The sequence below is a fragment of the Nelumbo lutea genome, chromosome 1, assembly GCF_056320005.1.
Source record: "Nelumbo lutea isolate HS-2025 chromosome 1, American lotus-T2T, whole genome shotgun sequence".
NCBI classification, from domain to species: Eukaryota; Viridiplantae; Streptophyta; class Magnoliopsida; order Proteales; family Nelumbonaceae; genus Nelumbo; species Nelumbo lutea.
Window position 1 is genome coordinate 200,118,102 of NC_142684.1, and position 23,964 is coordinate 200,142,065.

The 23,964-nt window shown below is 41.2% G+C and overlaps 2 protein-coding genes, 1 long non-coding RNA gene and 1 pseudogene across 3 annotated transcripts; 1 reads left to right on the forward strand and 3 right to left on the reverse strand.

The window, feature by feature from the left end:
* Positions 1-3,949: 3,949 nt before the first annotated feature.
* LOC148880329 (beta-fructofuranosidase, soluble isoenzyme I-like) lies at positions 3,950-8,222 on the reverse strand. The gene is made up of 7 exons (XM_088962188.1): positions 7,722-8,222; positions 7,531-7,539; positions 5,578-6,434; positions 5,212-5,373; positions 4,849-5,090; positions 4,630-4,717; positions 3,950-4,399 (listed from the first exon to the last, which is right to left on the reverse strand). The coding sequence occupies exons 1-7, from the start codon at positions 8,203-8,205 to the stop codon at positions 4,196-4,198; spliced, it is 2,046 nt and encodes a 681-aa protein (XP_088818314.1). The 5' UTR covers positions 8,206-8,222; the 3' UTR covers positions 3,950-4,195.
* A 2,230-nt stretch (positions 8,223-10,452) lies between these two features.
* Positions 10,453-10,878, forward strand: LOC148880330 (putative pectinesterase/pectinesterase inhibitor 41 pseudogene; annotated as a pseudogene).
* Positions 10,879-15,231: 4,353 nt separating this feature from the next.
* LOC148880331 (uncharacterized) lies at positions 15,232-23,888 on the reverse strand. The gene is made up of 2 exons (XR_016104527.1): positions 23,077-23,888; positions 15,232-15,641 (listed from the first exon to the last, which is right to left on the reverse strand). It is a non-coding gene; the product is annotated as an uncharacterized LOC148880331 (long non-coding RNA).
* Positions 15,650-21,006, reverse strand: LOC148880332 (uncharacterized). The gene is made up of 2 exons (XM_088962189.1): positions 19,866-21,006; positions 15,650-19,784 (listed from the first exon to the last, which is right to left on the reverse strand). Exons 1-2 carry the CDS (start codon positions 20,257-20,259, stop codon positions 19,195-19,197), a joined length of 984 nt encoding a protein of 327 aa, XP_088818315.1. The 5' UTR covers positions 20,260-21,006; the 3' UTR covers positions 15,650-19,194.
* Positions 23,889-23,964: the final 76 nt, after the last annotated feature.

Below are 23,964 nucleotides of genomic sequence, written 5' to 3' on the forward strand. Positions count from 1 at the left end.
AGCTTTGCCCAAGCTAATCTTTATATAAACTTCTTTACACCCTTATGCCTACTACAATAAAGTTTTCTAATTTAACTGAACACTCCTTGTTAGAATCATTCTAATTCTCCTAGAAAAGAAAGTCCTATTTGAAGACAAATTCGGAAATCCCATTGTAATGCTAACTTGGTAAATGCAAACCAAGATATATAGATAGATAGAAAAATTCTACATTGATGCTATCTTGGTAAATACGAATTAAGATGAGTTATCAGAAGCCAACCTAGTAAATGTTTACTCAATTAGGTCAAATCTTGTATTGCATCATCCTCTCAAATTAGAGAGAATCTGACCCCAAATTCATATTACCATCTATGCCAACATATGGTTTTATGCTTTTGTTATACTTCTCTGTTTTAACTTTATGATAAATAACCGATGGTGTAAACCTCTAATGCAAATTGAAATATCCTCAATACATCTCTTAACTTTCGAAATATTTTTCTTGATCTTTAAATAATATAATTCTTCCTTTATTAACCATTTTAAATGCAAAAATGCTTGCCAATGTGGATCTTCATAGACTTGTATACAAATAATATTATTAAAGCCTCTAGTGTGACAAATATTGTCTCCATCATTTTGAAATTCATTATGAAGCACAACATATTTCTCTTGAACAATGGATACTTCATCATTGGTTGGAGGTTTGTTCCAATCAACATGTTTTTTTTTTTTTTTTTTTTTCAATTGATATTGTTGAGGAGAATGGCAATGCAAGGTTTTGGTTGCAATTTTCAACTACACTAGGCCAATTAATAAAGTTGTAAGATTTGATTTTGTGTTTAGAGTCAGAAATTTTTAACTCCTCCATGGAACTACAATCCATGAGTTCATTTGAGGCTATACCTTCATAAAACTTTAGGAGATCAATCTTGAAATTTGTTTCCCACCACTTCTGTTCACTACCCACAACTACAACTAATTTGGTTTATTAACTTAATAATGAAAAAGAATAAATGGAGGAACCTCCACGAAACTTTGAGATTTCAATCTTGGAACCCATTTTTCATTGCTTCTGGTCACCACCCACAACTACAACTGATCTGGATGGTTGTCTTGATGATGAAAATGAATGAATAGCGGCACATGAGTTGGATTTGTTGTTCCTTATCTTAGAACGAGAATGTAGCGGTCTCAACTCTGCCACATTTTTTTTTGTATTTTGCTGAGCAAGTGCATTGACTTGTCTTCTCAACTCTGCCACATTTTTTTTTTTGTATTTTGTTGTTGATTTCTTGCTCCATGACATGAATCACTAGTTTCTTCTTAGGAGTCATAATTCAAAAAAGGATCAAACTTGTACTCTTTGAAACTTCAAAGAAAAAAAACCAAAGCTGAAATAAATAGGAAGAACTACTCTTGATTAAATACTTAAGAAAAAAACCAATAGAATTGCCCTATCTAATTGAACACTCCTGTGCCTCCTATAATAAAATTTCCTAATCTAATTGAACACTCTTTATTATAATCCTACTAAATTTCCTAAAAAATAAAGACCTATTTGAAACAAATTCGAAAATCCAGATGTAACGCTAACTTGAGTCAATTGACAAAAAGAATAAAAACATCCAATTTCAAAACAAAAGAGCCAAATTACCCACATTTCCTTTAACCTCAGCTGTAATTATACGGTTATCTATGATTTAACGGCCTGGGGTGAAGAAGTTAACCGAGGAAGTAAGCTCTTTAATCTAGCAGTGATAATTTTTGTAACAATTTTGTAAGTGACATTTGTTAGACCTGTAGGCCTAAAATGAGAAAGCAGTTCAATACCTTGTTTTGGATCAAAACTATATTAGTTCCATTGATTGATTTCAGAAGATGTGGATGAGCAAACAAATTTTGAATGAAGCTAACCAAGTCAGTTCCAATTTCTTCCCAGCATTTCTGGTAAAATAGGGGACCAATTGCAAACAAAGTTGTCTAAACCTCCTCAGAAGAAACTATTATCCTCCATGGTGATATCGCAAGGAGCAAATTCAACGGGGATATCATCAAAAGAGGGAGAGGTAGAAGAAAACGCAACTCAATAAAATAGTTTCTGATTGTACCTTCAATAACCGAGGGGTCTGAAATCCAATGCCCCTGTGAATCTTTCAACCAGAGGATACTAATTTTTCTGTTTCGATCTCCAGCTTGTAACCAATTACAGGGGGCACGCTGGTGCCAGTAGAAATCCTCTAGTTCCAGAATATGGTCAAGTTTTTTGCAAAGCTCTTTGTTCCTCTAAACTAGAATCTGTTTTAACTGTTGACCGGAGGGCAGTATAATTTGATTTACGACAATCTCCCTTCTTTTCTTTTTAAGTGTCTATATAAGATTATTAGAGACACAACCTTCTGATTAAGTTTTGTCAAAGCACATTTTTCAGTGAAGTCTCCAAGAACAGCATGCCAAATGTTAGAAACTTGCTCAGAAAAACCAGCTAACTGGGTCCAATAGGATTCAAAACGAATTGGAATGTTCCTCTGACGCCAATGTTTTGAATTCAAAAACCAGCGTCTCCCCAAATTTGGAGCCCAGTGAAATGCCAACACGCCAGTGTTTTTAATAATAATAATAAAAAAAAAAGAAATGAGTTTATATGTGATATTTCGTCTTTTCTTCGTAACAATGTCGTGTTCGTATTTCCCTGGGGTCACTCCAAATTTAGAGTGATTCAATTGATTGACGTGGCTTTCACAAGAACGTTCCCGCCAGCAGCCAAGCTGTTTTCCCACAACAGCCAAAGTTTTCTTCTGTATGAAAGGCCTTGAACCAATGGAATGATAGCATATGGCCATTTTTCCAGTAAGGTGACCCGCTATCTATCTTTTCATTTAGCTTTTCCATTCTGTTCACCAAATGCTTGGGCAAGAAAATCTATGAGTGATTACATTACATTAAGTTCAATTTTGTTTCTTAATTTCAATTTTAATTAAGATCATCATTCTCTACCTGATTGTTTTTGTTGATATTGGTATCAAAATAAATTTTCGGTGTTCTCCTTAAACTAGATGAATGCCTCAAATGCATCAGTAGATGTCTAAGCAAATCAATTCAAAGGATGCCTTGAAACCAAGTATAGTGGAACTATACTTGGTGAGGGTATTCTTCTTGAGGGCGTTGAGTTCAAAAATGCAATTTCCTTATTATTGCTCTAAACGTTGTGGCAAATGCAATATTTGCAGTATGGCACATTCTTCCCCAGCTGCGTTACATACTTACATTTGACAACTTTGAGTCACAACCTTTTTTTTTGGTAAATGAGTCACAACCTATTCAATCTAGTAATATGTGGAAGGGGATGAGAAAAGAAAAAAAGATTTACCAGTTCTGGCTTTTTGAACCATTACATGAGTTATGATAACATGTTTTCTATTCACATAAACAAAAGAAATACTACAAAAAGAGAGAGAGAGAGAGAGAGAGAGAGAGAGAGAGAGAGAGAGAGGATGTCATATGTGATCAAAAAGCCGTTGTTCACTCCATCCAATGTTTCTTGAGGTTCCTTTCATTTTGGATGGGACATCCTTTGTATCTAAGAACAGAGTAGCTCTGAGAATTCCTTGGGACAGCAGCTTGACGTTCCTCAGGCCTCTGATGATTGCCCAGATTAAAGCTTCAGTCGCAGTATATTGGCCATACAAAGTTGGCCTTTGCAATGAGAGTGTTAGCTAGTTGGGGAGGCAAAAGAGAAATTAAGTCATGTGGAGGCTGAGCGTGTGCTGGTGTTCCAAGAGCCATCGACTATGACAAAAGGTTATTAATTGTTATAAAACCAGTGATAACTGGCTCTTCATGATGAGTGGTTCTCAAGATTTTTGAGATATAAGTATCCTATGAAGGCATGACATGTTATTTTCCCTAAAACCCAGGTGATCTTTAGACATTTGAAATTCAGATATCCACACCACAACGCGTAAACTAAATTACTAAAATATATCTCTTTGCTTCTAACAAAATTTTCTTCAGGTCATCCCACAGAGATCCAATGAATATCATCAAAGGACCTGCCTACAATCAAATGGCAATTGGCCTAGCTAAATAGTAAAAATAAAAATACATCAAAAAGGAGAAAATAGAAATCATAAATACAAGGGTGAATGAAATCAATCGGGGTTGTTGGAAAGTTGGGAAATACATGTGGATGGGCTCCAGAGATACATGTGGACTACATCTCCTGCTCATTGGAGTAGGGGTGAACGAAGGCAGAATTCATCTGCCAAATCTTGAGTGAGGCGGTAACGCTAGCCCCTGTAGCATTGTTGAACAAGAAAACTCGAGCTGCTCCATATATTGCCTCTGTTGGATAAACCCTTGATGTGATAACTGTCCTCCCACCTTGAGCAAAGCTTTCCACTATTGAATGATCAACCTGAATGCAGGCTCACATATATGGAATCAATTGCAATCATAAAATCAAGTATACATCCAGCAGCACATAGCTTAAATTAATACAACAGCTCAATATAATTGAAGAAAATCCCATAGATCCAGATCCAAGAGAGAGTTTCAAAGTTTGTTTATAAGTCTAGCATAAAGCTAGAAGCCCAGAAATAAAATGTTTACCGTTCTACTGTACTGAAAACCAAACAATCAACTTACCAAGAGCCTCATGGTTAATTTTTCTCCGTCAAGTACAGGAACTAAGCTTCCATAGACATGTTTGCCAACATCATTGGCCAAAGAAGACCTGCATCAAACACAAGAGTTGTTTTCCAGTTTAGCTCATGCCTTATTGTAGATGATATATAATTAAACGAATCAATACTTCAATGTCAGTGAAGCATGCATGCATGCACATATAAAGGACCACCAGAGCACCTTGATTCGTCTGCACAGAAGAAAGTCTTCAAGTGGCCATCAATGTCCTTGGCAATGTAGAAGTACACAGGTGTCTGCTCTGCAAGGCTTTTATCTGCAAGAACCAAAAGACCAAAGGGTCCCAAGGCGCCCCTTCCGGCAGCCCCACCGCTGGTACTACAGTCGTAACCTCCATCAGCTTCAATTGTCCCTGTCCCTTCCAAACTCGCATTGTCCACCACAAACTCAGCAATTATGTCCAACTGTGACACCATTAATTGCCATTTTCCAAAGAGGTCCCTTCGTCAGCTTAACTTGTTATTAATTCTGTTAAGGTTATTCAAATAATATATATATATATATATATAAAGAAGAGAATCAGACCTGCGTGGCTGTGCTCACGTTAAGCGGCACAACGGATCCTGCTGGGACCTCCACTTTGTCGAATTCGTCACTCGACAATCTCAAGCTCTCTGTTTCCTTCACTGGCCATTGAAGTATATTGCTCCTAGTCTTGTGATCAAAGGTAACCACCCTGGGAATGCTCTGTAAGAAGTCACAATCATGATTTGAGGATGCAGTTCGATCAAGAAATGAATTTAATTCACCATGTATTCAAGCAGACTATTCAATCTAATGGTTATGGTAGGATATATTGAGAGTTGGACTCCACCCCACCTCCTATACAAACTTCAAATTTCCATTTTGTTAGTGCAGATTGAACGTATATATGCAAGAAATTAACAATACCTGAACAGATGCCCATCCCTTCTCTATGTCAGCATTCTCGCTGTCGGTTTCACCAATCCAACCCCACAAAACTCTCCTCTGCTTGCTCTGATCGTAGAATGTCTTGGAAGCGTAGAAATTACCATAATCATAGATCATACCGATTCCGACATCCGCCACAGGATTGTCTGGGATCCATGTATCATTCTCCACATAATATGTTCCCAGCGCATAATAATCTTCCTTGGTGTCGTCAAGGCTGGCTTTAAGTACATGCTTCACTCCGGGACCATTAACCGACGTGTCCAGCCCATTCTCATCTGTGGTCGATACCGGAAAAAAGTCCACACATTCCCACATTCCAGTGCCCGGAACAGCATGGAGAACGCCATCAACAAGATCGTAGGTGGTGAAATTGGTGGTCTGATATACCAGAGATATGCCGGTTTTGTGAAACTTGGAGCCGACGGTCAAACGCCACTTGCCGTCGGGAGTGAACCATGCAGTGGTGGGGTCTCGGAAGTCTAAGCTGCCAATGCCGGGTGGTGGAATGATAACCGGGTTGCCCGGATACTTAGCCCACCGTAGGAGAAGAGGATCAGAAGGATCGGCCGGGTAGGCGAGGTTCTGCACCTGAACCATTTTATCGGTGGACCCGGTATAAAGAACGACAATAGAGCCATCGGGTAGCTGGGTGGCAGAACCGGTCCAGACACCGTTGATATCGTACCATTGATCAGGAATCATCGCCAAAGGAAGATAGAGCCAGTGGATGAGGTCCTTTGAGACGGTATGGCCCCAGGTAATGTTGCCCCACACTGCACCATCCGGGTTGTATTGGTAGAAAAGGTGGTACCATCCTTTGTAATACAATGGCCCTGCATTATTGCAACATTTCATCAGGACAGGTAAGAATCGGATACGGAGCACTTACTGCACTTGCTGGTTCCCTGGATCTAAAAATAAGTGGCATAATAACAGCTAATACGTGCAAACATATAACTGGCACAAACAAATTGTGGGGCCAGTGGGCCCCCACACCGACAATGTGAGATCTGACGATTCTGACCCAATCAATGGCTTAAGTCGAGCCTACCAATTCTCAGCTTTAAATTACTATAATCCAAATCATCCATTTTTTTATTAATTACCATTATTTTATTATCTATTGTTTTCCCTGGGCCTCGGAGGCTACTGGCTAGGAGCCTAGGATCCCTACTTTCTCTCTTTTCTATTTCTTAATTTCTTAACATAATAAACAAAGGAAAAGAAAGTAAACACATCCAAGGGCCTGATACCTTTCACCTCAAAAAGAGCCTGTCCTATTTATGACAGTTTTCCACGTCAGCTTATTGTCTCTCTTCCATAATCATACTCATGTGCTTTATTTCACAAGGGAAGATGTTTCCGATGCAAGGTTGAAAGAGGCTGATGGAACGGTGTGAGCACGGGGGTTAACCTGACCGAAGCCGATCTCTCCTCATATTACTTTCCAATCCTTTTACAATTTTTTTTTTTTGAATTTTCAACACTCAATTAATTCATATTCAAAGTTGAATTTTCCAGCCTACCATGAGTAGAAAAGAAAAGATGCGACAAAAAGTGTATAAACAATGATGGTGGGCTCAAAACTCGAAAGCCAAAAAGGAGATCCAACCACACCAACCAAACCGGCAAACATCCTTAGATTTGATTAGGAATTTAGGATTAACTATCTTTGTCTCCATTAATTGTAAGTTGTAAATTAAAAAGGCAATAGAGATTCAAGTTCAAAAATACCATACCAAAGACGGGGTATCCAGATTAAATTGAAGTTCAACTAAAAAAGTTAGCGGATATTATCAGAAATCCAGTACAGAACTCAGTTACTCAGAAATACAAATTCAACTTAGAAAACAATAAATATATATATATATATATATATAAATTCAACTTAAAGGAAAAAAAAAAAAGAGTTCTCTCCAGAAGACGTACCATTAGGATCTGAAGCAGAAAGAAGATGCCGACCCCATCAAATCAGAGCAATGAGAAAGGAAACAGAACAGAAATGGTAGGTATCAGACTATCATTGTGAAACAAATTATTAAAATCCGAATAAAGGGAAATTATGGGTTAAATTTTCGAAAAATGAAATGAAAAGGGTTATATCTTATACGGGCACCGACCATTCATCCAATTGTTCTCAGGCTGGAAGTGGAAGGCCGTTCTCTGCCAAGACAACATGAGGTTGCTCCATGGGAAAGACGCGCCGTCTTCCGCCGAAAACAGTCGGTAAGTCTTCTCCGACACCCCTTCGGATACCCCTCTTGATACCTTGGCAGGTTTTAAGATTTCCGACGTTTTCGAAGATGAATATGGTTGATAGTCCCCTTTTACTGCAACTACCGTTGGGTCTTCTGATCTTTGGTCACCGATCAACACCATTACCAAAGCCAAGAGGAAGACCCCGGACAACAAAGTAGACAATATAACCTTAATGGGTCTCCGGTCACTTGCCGGAGCCTCCGCTTCATCTGTTAGGGGATTGTAGGAACACGGAATGGCATTTTCGGGATCGGAAGAGGCTGAGAACTGATTGGTGTACATGGTGGTGGTGGCAATGGTGTTCTTGCCGTATTGGACGACAGGACGAGTCAGAGAAACATGCATATATAGGGGTGAGGGGGAGAGAGAGCGAGATGGGTAGGCCCCAGGTTAGGGATGATGAGTTGGACCGTGTCAGACAAGAAGGCGTTGTGTGTCAGATTCCGACTCGTCGCAGATGCAATTCATCCCATCCTTCTTTGGGACTGGGAACGGGGAGGGGACAGGTGTAAAGGTGCGGTGAGCGGTGATCTGGGGGTTGGTTAATATCACAGGCTTTCAGACTAGGAGAAGTTATAACCTTATAGATTACTCGATTTGTCCCTTGTCACGGGAGTCGGGACGAGCCCGGATGTCCCAATAAGACCCGGAATACAACAATAGCAATTAACACGGCAAATAATTTGGGTCTTCTACCACTTTAATACAATGTTCCTCGTATCGATACGATACGCATATCGGCCGTATCGCATCGGTATTTAAAAACGGCCGAAATTATATTTTTTTTAGTTTTTTTTTTCAAACTTTGATGAGGAAACTAAGAACATATTTTTATTATTAAAAGAAATTGGGATTCCGAAACACCTGAAAATAGAAGTCTTCGGGGGATATTTTTTTTAAAAGTTGATGTAGTGTCTAATGACATCTAGTTTTTATTTATTAAATAAATATTGGGAAAACGACGGTTCAGCCCAAAGTCAGTATTCTTACGCCTAAAATACAGTTAGGTTATGTTTGATTTGAAGGAAAAAATAAGAAAAAGAAGAAAATAACTATATAAAGTTTGTAAAAGTTTTCGTATCTTTCTTTTTCTATCTATTTTTTTTCAAACCAAATAAAACCTTAAGTATCAGCTTAGAATTGATATCAATTCACAGACAGACATTAATGTATAAAATGGGATATTTGACATTTTAAATTTTTACGGAAATTCTTATTAGTTTTAGGTGTTGAGCCGGCTGTAAAATCAATAATGAAATTCTACGACAGTAATCGGCACCATGTATTTAATACTGGCGTCCGCCAAACAGCTAAACCTTGTCATGTCTAGAAGTCGCGGGATTACGCTACAGTAATGAGTGGGTCCCGTAGTGATTTATAAAGTAGTTTATTAGTTTGATCAAAGACCAAAGACCGACTTTGCTTGAACGTATTGTGTTTTGTTTCTCAGGCGTCTAGTCCTCTTTTAATTGTAGATGTCTGTTCTTTTTTCTTCTTTTACGGGTCGCATATTTTTATTTGAATTTGTCGAGATAAAAAAGAATTGATTTGGTCAGAATCTGCGGTTTGGGACAGACGGGTTATCTGCATCATCGTTATTTACCAAAATCTGAGCATTATTTGCCCTTCTATACATACATGTTAAGGCATGAATGGGTTCCTCTCTCTAGTTTCCAGTCTTCTGCCGATTAGATTACCATTTGAAAAGCAACACTACATCATCAGTGGTACCGTGGCCGTGTCTGTGATCTGTGTCATCATTTTACCGAGACATGGTTCACGTGCGCTCTCTCACAAATGGAAACAGTGTTGACAGTTGACAGGTCATTGTTAAAAATATGTGGGGCCACATCCATTGGACCCAAACAAGCATCCCAAACATGGTTAACGATTTCCCCCAGGTCCCACCCAAATCAAATCCATGAATAAGGCCTCTGGGCCTGGGATATCATCATAGAATTGGGTTGGGAATTGTAGGAGAGGGAGCAAAGGATGACGCAATTAAATTGATAATTGAATTATTGAAGGAGTTGGTGTGGGTGGTAAGTAAGAGCAACTAAATAATGTTTGATGAAGCTGTGGTAGGTGGTTGATTGGGTGGGAGCTGGAATGTAATTGTCATTCGTGACCACTACCACCACATGGGGGGATTTCTATTGTCTGCAAAATTATTTCGGGTAAATTTTTTAAACTACGTTTATAGTTTAGTTAATTGATTAAGTGTATGCACATGTTATTCCACGTGACTTATATAATTTTTTTAAAATCCAATATTACCCTCATACCCTAAGCCTCCATTCTCTCTCTTCTAATACCTCCTCCTCCGTCTCTGTCCATCTGTGATTGAACAAGGGTTCGTCGCAATAAATAATATAGCAGGATACCCTATATGCGCATTCCCTCAGGCAGTTCTACAGGGAATGTCATATATATGGAACTGTGGACTTCATATTCGGAAATGCCGCAGCTGTTTTCCAAAACTGCAACATTTATGCCCGGCTGCCGATGCAAGGACAGTTCAATGCCCTGACTGCTCAAGGCAGAACAGACCCTAACCAGAACACCGGAATTTCCATTCCGAACTGTAATATCATGGCGACTCCAGACTTGGTTTCTAGCAATGGAACTACAAGCTCTTATCTAGGACGACCATGGAAAGACTACTCTAGGACTGTCTATCTGCAATCTTTCATTGATAGCCTCATAGATCCAGCTGGTTGGATAGCATGGTCTGGAGACTTTGCACTGAGCACACTCTACTTTGCGGAATACAACAATGCAGGCGCAGGATCAGTGACAGCGGACAGGGTTTCGTGGCCGGGTTACCATGTGATAAACGCTACAGATGCTGCCAATTTCATCGTCTCCAACTTTGTGTTGGGGGATGACTGGTTACCTGCCAAGTTCGTCGCCATATTGCAGGAATTCTCGAAGCTCTTCGGGGCTTTCAACTTGGGCGATTTCATTTCTTGGCTTGGCGGTGCTCTCGACGATCTAGGCTCCGTCGAATATGAATAGATGCAGAATCTTGGTCACTCCGATGACTCGGGCAAGAGCAGATCATGATTGAAGCTGCTATTCATCAACGATGGTCGGTATAAGTGGAGCAGTGGCATAGATTAACGATCCGTTTCCGCCAGAGAGGGACAGAGGCGGAGGGGGAGGTATTAGAAGAGAGAGAGTGGGGGCTCAGGGTGCGAGGGCAATATTGGGTTTAAAAAAGTTGCAAGTGCTGAAATCACTGAGTTTAGTGTTTCTTTTCCCTGTTTTCTGTTTTATTTTGAAATAAAAAAAAAAGGTAAAATAGTATTTTTTGCTTTACAGTTAACAGTAAGAATAATGTTAGTCAATTTTTAAACATAACGATACATTTAATCAATTAACTAAATTATAAGGATAATTTAAGAAATTTATTTTATTATTTCTTTACCCATATGCACCACCCTACTAGTCTACTACACGCTAAAAAGTTAATTTGGACCTTTAATTGGCATGGATCTAATGTAGCCTTTTAAGGCAATAAGTATTGTACAGCTTCTACCTCTCCACCGTGTATGGTGTGTATTAAGTATTATCGCCCCCTTATTGCTGACTGCACAAATGAATGTATGGTGTGTAATAAGCCTCTTGAGATGCATGTGACTTCATACGCAACACTGCACCTACAACTGCTACTGCCTGTTCTCAAATGAATGTTTTGTCTGTTTTTGGCATAAAGAAAGCAAGAAGGGTACATATATAGAGACATGTTTCTTAATTCTTACAAACAAAAAACGTATTAAGTGTTAAGGGCTTCTTCTACGCCACTACTCTTTATTTTATATATCCATTCGAGCCACCGGGTTTAATCAATGTTGGGTTGGGTTAGAGTTGATAATATCGAACCCGAGTAATTCGAAAGGATGATTATTTTATTGACGAGAATTTAACTGAGGGGACGTTCCTTGTGGCCCTGAGGATGTATATATTTTGGGGGAGTTCACAACCAAACGAAACAAATCTTTCTTCATGTTCAAACTTGGAATGATATGGATAGGCCGGACGACTTTTGGGGGCCCATCGTCCATGAGCAAGAGTACGCAGTGCGCACACATGACACACCATCACGACATATGGACCCGGGTATGTAGGAGATTATGTAGGTCCTTTTTTTTCCTTTTTTTTTTTTTCTGATTGAGTCCCGGGTCCCACTTATCAATCAGTTCACAACTCATCCACCACAAATACATAAAATAGATGATGAATTATTATGACTTAAGAATTAATAATTCAAGCATTAAACAGAATTGATGTGGATGTGGGGGAGATTCAAGTACATATAATGGAGATAAGACATAGATGATGATGAGGATGATGACGACAAGACGGTAATTATTATGGTGAACGTGCACTTTAATGGTTTAATTCATATGAATGATATAAGGTTGGGAAATTAATGGATGCCACGTACATACACTTTTTAAATAATTCAAGTGCCACGCAAGGAGGAGACATTTTTCTCCCTCCGTTCATAATTAATGGATGCTATCTGCGCATTCCAACCTGAACACATCATCCCATCCAGCAGGTCAAGAGCTTGAGGACGAGATGCAACATCATCCTATCCAGCAGGTTAAGAGCTTGAGGACGAGATGCAACCGCCTCTCTCTCTCTCTCTCTCTCTCTCTCTGAATTATGAATGACGACTCGAGGGTAGTGGTGCACAAACAGCCAAGCAAAACAGACAGAAAGCTGCCTGATTGTGTGTCCCAGCGCATATAATAATTGTACTATTTACTGGAGATCGGATTCAGGACCCTTCTCACACCTTAATCACATCCTTTTATTAGGAAGAGGGTATTGTGAGGATTGAATCGGCCGGAATTCTATTTACTGGTGTCAGGTGGTAGCAGATAGCAATTAAATAGCAATAATAGATTTGATGAGTGAGAGAGCTGATTAATTAGTTGGTAAGCAAATGGATGGCATGTGATGTGCTGACAAATAAGTAAGTGTGGCCCCCATGTTTGTTTTGATTTCCAGCAGCACCGCCATAATGCCATAATGCCACATTGGCATGGGCATGTCTCCAGACTCTCCACGTTTACCCACACATTCTCTCTGTAACTCTGTTCATTCTCTTCACATGACCATGTCATCACTATCACCCTCCAGTCCACCTCACATTCACTTTCACATACATTAATCCAACCCATAATACGGTGCATTATTTATTAACTATTGTATTTGTATGGCTGTTTCATCAATCAAATTCATTAAATCAATGATCATTTCAATTGCTTTGTATCATGGGATATTTATGAATCGAATTGGTATGATGGTTATATTGGGTTAACCGTGTTTTGGTCGGTTTAGTTAACTGCCAGTCTATTTGTCTATTTGTATGTTAATTAAAAACTGAATCAATTCTACAATTTTTTAAAAATATCGAACTGATCCCTACTCAAGACAGTTTTGTTGATGCCAGGTTCTCTCCCAAATCTCCTATAAAGAGAAGAGATATATAGGCAATTGAAGTCTTTGTTAATATTGTTTAAATATATCATCTTAAAAACAACATTTCAATCATACACTAAAAAGGATTCACAATCATCTACTTTTATGGTGAAAAGCATGACACTCCATCATCATTTTAGGCAAATTCCAATTCCATTTACACCTTTATTTGACATTTACCAGCTATAGTGTTTTTCCTTTAACTTCTGTAATTAGCCCCTATTCAAGCACATATCTCACTATTGATCTTTTAAGTGTCAGTTTGGTCTACAGTCGCAATTTGGAATCAGAATTATTGAAATCCCTTGTTCCTAGTCTTTTTGGTTCAGATAGGAATAGAAATGGAAATTGAAATCAGTTGGAAATGAGATTTCATTCTTAATGAATGGGGAGGGAATTCCATTCCATCAACACTGGTAATGGGATTTTGATTCCACTTAACCAAATAATTGGAATTGAAATAGCCCATTCTAATTCCAATTTTAAATCTCTATTCCCGTAAACCATACGGGCCCTAATTCTTAATTAAATCTGTAAAAAGAATTCAACTGGTGGCAGTCAAACCAAAGTGGTATAACTGTATGAGTTTATTTATTTTTTGGCTAACAGGAACTAAGAAAAGAGTAGTTGGAAGCTTGAAACCCACATGATTTTAACAAACAAATGAATTGTGGTATAAATGTGTAATCAATGTTCAGAAAATCAAACCAAATTAGTCGGTTGGACCCGTTGAACCGTGACCTTGGCCCTTGACCACCAGTCATACCCCCAAAATTAAATTGGGTAAAAAATCAATCAAAACGACCGACCCATCTAGTCAAAATGAAAAACCGGTAAACCAGTCTCATTTTTAGAAATATAGTTGGTCTTTTGAAATTTTCTTAGCATATAAATACTAAGTTTTAGAGACCATAACTTTGCGCTTGAATGTCCAATTGGGACGATATTTTTCTGTTTTGATTTTGGGTATCTTTTTGAGGTCTCCATGATCCCAAGGAGCCAAAGACACCTCGTCCCACTATTTTTTGCAAAAATGCCTATTTGGCTTCAAATATTAATTTTTAATATAAAAATGAAAACTAAAATATATATATGTTATAGAAGAATATAATTATATATTTTGAATATAAACATATAATTAATATCATTATATATTTATCAGATAGTTATGCATATTATATATACACGCACATTACATTACATTGTAATATAATATAAAAGAAAAAAAGCATGTTATAGCAGAAAATAGGTGTTTTTTCCTTTCACTAAGGAATTAAGGTGGTGTTTGGCATGCCTCTTTGACATACCTTTTGGTCTACAAAAAACTCAAAAGACCAAAAAAATGGTCTTTTTCCGTTTGATAACCGAAAGACGTGAAGATAAGTGCATGAAAAGACTAAAAAAGACGAAAATAAGGAAATTTTACTCTTTCTGCATTGAAAAATAGCCTTCCAGTTGTTTTTAACAGCCCAATAGACCATGATGTCAGTAAAACGGTGTTGATCTTTGAAAACAAGCTCAATGTGTCTTCTTGTCGTTGTATATGAAAACAAAGAAAATAGTAATTTGAATTTGGATATTAATAAGATAAGGAAGTAATTTAAATTTGAATGCCACAATTGTAGGAATAAATAATTAGAGGTTATTAAATATAGGAATCAAATAGATTTTTTTTTTTTTTGGTAAAAAGAAAATTCATTCAACATCAAAGCCAACCGAGTTCCAGATACAATCAGAGGAAGTAAAAGTATCAACCCAAGATTTCAGGCAGCCCGGGATTACATCAAGCCATTCACCCTTTGGCCCAGATGGGCTAGCCAGGAGATGGGCTACATTGTTAGCTAGACGATATACAATTTTCCAAGAAGTAAAATTAAAAAAAGCAAGCTCCATCTGAATATATTTAAGCAAAAAGCAAATCTCACTATCAACCTAAAACGAGTTACACCTCATAATATTCAGCACAGGAGGCAGTTGCAATATATCTAAATGTTAACAAGCTGCAAGAGTATAACCAATTTTAGGTTGCGAAGAATAGCTGCAACTTTAGAGAAGATAGAAGATCGTGGGACATCGATCACTGCTTTAGAGCTAAGAACATACCATCAGGACCTAGAATAAGCACACCACTACCGGCATAATAGTCAAAAACAAAACTTGCATCAGTCTAGATTAAGGATAAACATGCGTGAAGAGCTTAGGGACCCAAACTGACCTTGCAACTACTTCTTGTCACCATGGGTGAGCAAGGCTGAGCTTAAAGCCAGATGGAATACTGAATAATTCTGTCAACATGAGAAAGGATGAGTATAGGATCATCAAGTTATTCATTGAAAACTAGTTCGTTTCTCCTCAACCATATGTACTAGCAGATGGTAGATAATTTGTTAAACAAAAATTGTAAACTTAGAGTTTTCAAGAAAAATTTTCTAGATCCATGAGAGGAGCAATTGTTTAAAGGAATAAGGGCTATAATTCTGATGTTGCTCAATTTGAGGTAGTGCACGAATTGAGGAGAGCAGTCAGATAATCCTTGCTGATTGGGGGGTGTCGCGTTATGTGTCCTGTGATCAAGGGAAGAAGTCAGAGGCCCGAGCAGTTATTCCCAAGTAGGCACTCCGACGCTCAAGTCAGTGAGAGGGCGGTGAATGGTCGGGCCGAGCAACGAGGGTGCTGGTCCGAGCAAAGTAATGGTGGGTGTTCGAAATCTCCCTTTACCTTGGGCAAGGAGTACCTTTTTATATCCGAAGATCCGTGTCTTTGTCGGATTGGGCAGCCGGGGTTGTCAGGATGAGGTTAGCCACTAAGGTATTTGGGATAGAGTCCTATTCCCCAGCGGAGTCATCTTCCTTACTCCTCATTATCGATAGTCATGATCATCTGTGTGGCATGTGGATAGTGTGGTTAGAAGGATAAGATGGGGGGTCACAATAGTAGCATAGCTCGGAATTGCGCTACGCCGATGTGGCCGAGCTATACCAACATGGCCGGTTGATGACTGGGCGACCACATGTCTCTCAGGGCCAGCTCAGCCATGACCCAAACACTACTCCCCCTGTTCCGAAGTCGAGGAATGAAGTGGTCCCGATTCATTTCTTTGCTGAGGAACTTCCGGGCTATTGTCTGGTTCTTCCACTATCTGCACAGTCTTTGCAATGCTAGTCATTGTCGAGGAATCCTCTGATTGTCGACTGCCAAACTAAAATAAGAATTGACATTTCGGTTCTCGAACCACTCCCCCAGTTCTGTTGTCAAGGAGGGGGAATGTTTGATTGGACTGTTGCATGGCCGTGTAGCCTTGTTTTGGTGTTGGGTCTCGGTTCTAGTTGGGCCGGCCATCTTGGGCGGCCTCATTGAGGATCCATGTTAGTGGTTGGACCGATACTAAGGGTCGAACCAGCATAATTAATGGTCGTATCCGTTGAATGACGGGGTCGTCGCTTCGGTTGGGGGGAGACACTTCAAGTATGGAAGAGTGTGGAAATGGCGATAGAGTTGGCCTTGTATTAGGCTGTACCAGGCTGCTCTGTGTTGGAGCTTCTTTGCTTCTGCTCGACCTTCTAGAAGAGCGCCTTCTCGAAGATACTTAGTTATGGGGTCCATCCAAGATGGGCCATGTTGTATTGGGAGGACGAGGATGGTAGTTGGTGCGATGCTCGACTGGGCTAGTGTATCCAGTCGGACAGTTGAGTCAAGGTCGGTCTGCGGTGAGCTGGCTAACTTCAAAAGGGCATCGGCTCGAGGGATCTGGTGAATCTTGAAATACTCAAGCTATTGAATGAGTTCCTGCACCTTTTGTAGATAACTCACCATGGAGGGGGTTCGAGCCTTGAACTGGTCGTGGATTTGATTGGCCACTAGCTGTGAGTCACTGAAGGCATCGATTCTTCGGGCCCCGAGGTCCAAGGCAAGGCGGAGGCCAGCAATCAGGGCCTCATACTCGGCCTCATTTTTGGATGCCTTGAACTCGAACTTGAGGGCATGCTCCAACACTGCGTTGTCAGGGCCGAGGAGGATGAGGCCAGCACCGCTGCCCTGCTGGTTTGATGAGTCATCTACATGCAGAGTCCATATTAGGGGTTGTGGGGCCGGTTCTTCGGTAGTGAATGTACATTCTACAATGAAGTGTGCCAGGGACTGGACTCTGATCCCTGGTCAAGATGCGTATTCAATGTCAAACTCACATAGTTCCACTTTCCACTTGACTAGGCGACCAGATACTTTTGGCCTCTATAGTATCTGCTTAAGGGGCTGGTCGGTAAGTAATTGGATAATGTGGGCCTGAAAGTAGGGTCTAAGCTTTCTGGTGGCTATGACGAGAGCTAAGACTAACTTCTCCAGGTTGGAGTACTGAGTCTCTACGTTGTTGAGGACTTTGCTAGTGTAGTAGATCAGCCTCTGTACTTGGTCTTCTTCTTTAATTAGCACCGAGCTGACAACTTTACCTCCGGCCGAGAGGTAAAGAAATAGCTTGTCCCCCGGGTTCGACTTGGTTAGGAGGGGTGGCAAACTCAGGTACTGCTTCAGCTCTTGGAAAGAATGCTCAGATTCTTTGGTCCAACGAAAATCTTTTGGCTACTTAAGGGCTTTGAAGAAAGGAAGATAGCGATTCACGGATTTGAACATAAATTTGGAAAGGGCGGCTATTCTCCCGGTGAGTCGTTGCACCTCTTTATGGGTCCAGGGAGATGGCATGCCAAGGATGGCCTTTATCTTCTCTGGATTCGCTTCAATCCCTCTCCGTGTTACCATGAACCCTAGGAACTTGCCGGAGCTAACCCCAAAAGTGCACTTGGTTGTGCTTAGCTTCATTTTGTATTTTCTACGGGTGTCAAAGACTTCGCAGAGGTCGGCCAAGTGATGCTTGGCCTTCTTGCTTTTCACGAGCATATCATCGACATATGCCTCTACATTCCTGTCATGCTATTCTTTGAATACCTCATTCACCACCGCTGATAAGTGGTGCCAGCGTTCTTGAGGCCAAAGGGCATTACCCTATAGCAGTACAGGCCACAGTCAGTGATAAAAGTTGTTTGCTCCTGGTCATCCAGGTGCATCTAAATTTGGTTATAACCTGAAAAGGCCTCCATGAAGCTTAGTAGCTCATGCTCTGCCGTTGTGTTGACGAGTTAGTTGATCCTTGGTAGGGGAAGTTGTCTTTGGGGCAGGCCTTATTTAGGTTGGTGAAGTCGATGCAAATTCTCCACTTTTTGTTGGCCTTCTTCACCATTACTACTACGTTGGCGCAGCCAATTGGGGTACTTGACTTCTCGAATAAAGTTGGCATCGAGAGGTTCCTTACTTCGTCGGCAATCATTTGCCATCGCTTTGTGGCAAAGTTCCTCTTTTTCTGTTTCACAGGTCAGTAGCGGGGGTCCACGTTCAACCGATGTGTGCTAACTTCAGGGTCAATCCCAAACATGTCAGCCGCTCAGTCCTCGGCGACAGAGTTAGCAGCCCCATCAACAGCTTCAACCTCAGCCCCAGCCTCTTCATTGGCTTCCTCGGTGGAACACTACGGAGTATCCGGATCGCAAGCTCCCCAGCCTTGTGACTCCTTGGCCAGCTCCAGGTTATGGCGAAGGATCCTTCATCGAAAGACATTGAATCTAGCTGCGAAGGAAGCCTCGACGTACTCATCCATTTGCTGCTTCATCTCCTCAATAGCCTTGTATTAGTCAACTACCTCTTCGGCAACCTCCTACCTCAACCACTCCCACTCAACAATGTCTTGCTTTAGTCCCCAAACAATGCCGGCCTGCTCGACCAGCTGTGCCTTCATCTCAACCACCTCCCTCTCTAGCGTGGTTGACCATTCCTTGGCAGCTTGAAGCTCGATCAACTAGTCCTTCTACCACAGATACTCGGAATGTTCTCGCTTCGTACGTCGATTGGAGGTCTCGGAGATGATTGACCAATGCAACCACCGCATAAGCGTTCTGTAGAAGAGAATGATGAGTGCACATCCACAAAAGAAAAAAAAGAAAGACAAGAAAGAAAGGAACTCTCCTGGGCAGCAGACTGCAGAAGCATAAACTCTAAGGCTTTGTTGCCGACCTCGACCGACTCCTGAGCCATCGACATAGTCATGATCCCTCGCAACAACTGCTTGGGAACCCCGAGCATCTCCAAGTTATTGTCGGCATGAACTGACCACCGTGGTACGTGCAGACCCGAGCTGCTGATGACCATTCCTGTCTCCAATGCACCCGTAGGACGACGCATCTCTTTAGGGTCAACCACTACAACATCATCCTCCTTGGCCTCCCACTGCTGAACTCTCCTTTGTCGGCGAGCCGCCCTATCCGCACATCGCAGCTGGTCTATCACCTTAGGCCGAGCCTCTGGCTCCGTATTAGCTCGCCTTTGCCTCTGCTGAAGTGCCCTTATTCGATGAACAATCTCCTCTTCGCTGGCCATCCTTATACCTGCAACACATAGCACTCGAGATAACTAGAAAGCAAACAAGGGAACAATAACTCAACAAGCAAACGGTAAAAGAAACAGACCGGCCACCCTCTCCATCAACTTGGTGAGCATCAGCATCTTTGAACATGTGTACGCAATAACATCTATCTCATGGATCATGCTGAGGGCCAACCTCTCCTCCCAAGTAAGCGCCGACCACTCGAGCTGCGGTGCAATTGTCCTCAGCTCTTGTAGCTCTGTCGGAAAGGGGAGATCCCCAATAATGCACATGAAGAAGAATGACTTCTTCCAGTGTTTCACAAAAGAAGGAGCCCCGACCAATGACCGGACATTCCGCCTATTGGAGAAATAGTAGTACCCCTGTTGATGGTGCTTCAGCTGAAGCAGAAAGCACACCATGCCCAAGGTAAACTCGATATCGTGGACTACACAGTAGGACATGAGGCCGAGCAAGAACCCAAAGGAGCTCGGCATCAACTACACTAGCAAAACCCTATACCAACCCAGTACTTCAGCAACCCCCTCACTTAATGGAAACCTTAGCCCAGCTTCCAAGTTATGCTCGTACACACATATCTCGCCAGGTTGAGCATCAGTGGCCATTTCGCCGGGTAGCGGATACCTTAGTTCGAACTCCATGGGGATGACGTACATAGTTTGGATCCGAGCCATATCCCCGGGCGCTAAGGCATAGGGCGTGGTGCCAAACTGGCAACTTGCCCGTAGGGGGAGTTTCGCCACCGCTCCAGAAGGGCCAGCTTCAGCCTCCTCGACTTCGGCGGCCACAAAATCCCTCAACTCCAACTCATAGTTGGAAATGTGGTTAAGAGCTGGAACCAAAACTACTACTAGAGGACCCGGAAGAGGAAGAGGATCAACGGGATAAGGAAGACATACTGAGTAGAGGAATGGAAAACCGCTGAGCAATTACCATCGAGCAATCACGCCACACTCCACTGAGCAATGCAAGCTACCTTCCTCACAAATGACATAGGGGGGGTCCCCCTTTTTTTCTTTTATAGCCACCAAGAGCGCGGATCGAGGAAAGATCAATGGTACAAATGAAGTGTGGACAAACGTCTCGGAAGACCAACCAACGCGATCGCAGACATGCGCGAAGCGTTGGAAACTGAAGTGATGGCCCCGCCATACAATGGATATAACCATTAATTGTGCTAATTCGGCCCTTAGTACTAGTCCAACCACCAATGCAGATCCTCGGTGAGGCCGCCCAAGATGGTCGGCCCAACCAGAACCGAGCCCCGATGCTAGAACGAGGCTATACAGTCGCACAACAGTCCAGCTGAGCATTCCCCCTCCTCGACAACAGAACTGGGGGAGTGGTTCGGGAACCGAAATGTCGGTTCTTATTTTAGTTCAACAGCCAACGATTGGAGGATTCCTCGACAACAACCAACATTGTGTGGACTGTGCGGACAACGGAAGAACTAGACAACAACCTGGAAGCTCCTTAGCTAAGAAACGAATCGGGACCACTTTATTCCTCGACTTCGGAACTGGGGGAGTAGTGCTTGTGTCATGGCTGAGCTGGCCCTGAGAGACACATGGCTAGCTAATCATCAACCGGCCACGTCGGTATAGCTCGGTCACATCGGCATAGCTTGGCCACATCGGCGTAGCGCAATTCCAAGCTATGCTACTATTGTGACCTCCCACCACATCAGCCACACGCCACACGGATGATCATGACTACCGATAAAGAGGAGTAAGGAAGACGACTCCGCTAGGGAACAGGACGCTATCTCGAATACCTCAGTGGCTAACCACATCCCGAAAACCTCGGCTGCCCAATCCGATTAGGACACGGATCTTCGGCTATAAAAAGGAACTCCATGCCCAAGGTAAAGGGAGACTTTGAGCACCTATACCATTACTTTGCTCAGACCAGCACCCTCATTGCTCGGCCCGACCATTCACTGCCCTCTCACTAACTTAAGCGTCGGAGTGCCTACCCGGGGATAACTCCTCGGGCTTCTAACTTCTTCCCTTGATTGCAGGACACATAGCGTGCCACAGCCCAGTCAATAAAGATTATCTGGTTACTCTCCTCAGTTCGTGCACTACCTCGGATTGATCAACATCAAAATCCTATGAAGATTGAGACTTGAAGTAAACCAGATCATCTTGGATTTAGGGCAGAAGAGGAGAAAATGTTCAATAGTTTGAAGGCAACAATGGCAGATGAGAGAGTTCAGGTCTACTACATGAATCCTCGTCGCTAGAAGACTTCTCACAGGGATGCCATTGTTTAGAGTTCTTCACATAAAGGATATTATTTTGGGGTAAAGATGGGATTTCCGTACAAGCTTCCAAAGTGTTGAATCATCTATGTCAACCTACCTGCTTTCCATGGTTTTTAAAAATGAACTAGTGATCGAACCGGTCAGGGGTCTGATTGCCGGTTCAAATGGTTTGACCGTTCGACCCAAGCGACTGGCTTGTTCTAACAAAAAAATAAAAAAATAAAAAAATTAGAAAATGATCAAAACCGTTCGAAATGTTCAAACAGTTAACCGGCCAGTTCAACGGTTTCCTAACCAAAATCAACGGTTCTGGAAAAAAAGTGGTTTTGGGGGAAAACGGAACCAATCAAGTGATCGATTCCCGATTTTTCCGATCCAACCATCTGATCCAGTCCGATTTTAAAAACCATGTTGCTTTTCATATGTGTATCATTCTTAATGGAGTTAGCCGACCAATAGGCACTTTTTTATAGAGAACTCACCTAAGTTGGTGAGGGTCTAGCAAAAGCTATCTTTATTGTCAACTATAGGGATATAAATCTTCAAGTTATGAGCTCACAAACCATTGTTAGAGAGCAACTCTAAGGCTTTGAGATAGGTACTCTAAGTTTGTGAGGGAATCAATTATGGTACGTTTGATTGCCAAGAAAGGATGAGACTAGAAGGGATGGGATGAGAAAGATTGGGATGGGAGGAGAAAATATTTTTTTAGATTTGCATTCTGTGTTTGTTTCTCGAGAAACGATATGCTAAATAACCAATTTCGTATGTTTGTTTACCAAAAAAATCGGTCAATTTTGCATCCCACTATAAACCAGTGGTCATATGAACATTGTTACCTTTGCGTGAGTGAGCAAAACTGATACATACCTCAAACCCAAAAATCACAAAAATGATAACACATCTCAACACAAAATGTACCATATTGAAAAAAAAGACCACAAAACCGAAAAAAAATGTAGAGCGTACGGTAGATCTATAACAATCGTTCATCATTTTGGATATGAAAATAGTTAGGATATCTTACCTTTCCACGGAGATTTGGACCCTATAAGTTAAAAACACACACACACACAAAGTGTTAGATCTACAAGATAGAAGTGTAGATCTGTAGAAAAAATCAAGGTTACATGCTGAAAAGAATGGATTTATGGCCAGAGAGAAGCCATCTCTTCCCGTCTTTTGTCGGCGGTCATGTTCGCAGTTGTACTTTGTCTGGAGATCAACGATAACAGCATCGACGAGAAGACTGTTGTTCACGCCGGTTCACAGTGAGGGTTGTCTAAAAAGAGAGCAGGAGGAAGAGCTCTATCTTTTTTCTCAGAAGTTTCCTTTCACACAGGGTCACACCAAATCAACACGACTCTGTTTCATCCATTTTGGGAACTCACATCCCACACGTTTACCTTCCCATCCCTTCGAACAAATGTTGGAAAACCAGAATCTTATGGGAATAGAATTGGTTTATGGTTAGAATCAGAATGGTCTATTCCCCGAGTCAGATTGATTAGAAAAGAATTGAAATAAGGTAGAATGGGATTTCATTCCCAGGGGAGGGGCAGAATTTCGCTATTCGGAATGCCATTCCTTTAAAAATGGGAATGTGGTTCCCATTCCGCCAACCAAACGTTTCCGATTCCAAACCCCTAGTCCCGCAAATCAAATGAGACTTGGTATGTGTTTGGTTCCGTGGGTGTCTATGGATAGGTCATTTATTTGTACATTTTCACTTTAAACATTTATGTATTTTTTTTCACTTTAAATATTTCATGTTTTTTATTGTTTGGTTGGGCTTCAATTTAAATATTTTTTACCCTTCACTTTAAATTAATACCCACTAAAATGTTTCACATCAGCATTTGGTTTCAAGAAATATAGGACATTGGGAAAAGCAATAATTTAACATTTTCCCAAA

What these genes read in the sequence shown, in the direction of transcription:
- LOC148880329 (XM_088962188.1), bottom strand. Translation starts at nt 8,205, where the DNA reads ATGCATGTTTCTCTGACTCGTCCTGTCGTCCAATACGGCAAGAACACC. An exon ending in ACGTGAGCACAGCCACGCAG is followed by an intron (nt 5,091 to 5,211) that starts GTCTGATTCTCT and finishes ATGGTGTCACAG; the next exon opens with TTGGACATAATTGCTGAGTT. An exon ending in TTCTGTGCAGACGAATCAAG is followed by an intron (nt 4,718 to 4,848) that starts GTGCTCTGGTGG and finishes TGTTTGATGCAG; the next exon opens with GTCTTCTTTGGCCAATGATG.
- LOC148880332 (XM_088962189.1), bottom strand. Translation starts at nt 20,259, where the DNA reads ATGCCGAGCTCCTTTGGGTTCTTGCTCGGCCTCATGTCCTACTGTGTA. An exon ending in GTTGATGGAGAGGGTGGCCG is followed by an intron (nt 19,785 to 19,865) that starts GTCTGTTTCTTT and finishes TATGTGTTGCAG; the next exon opens with GTATAAGGATGGCCAGCGAA.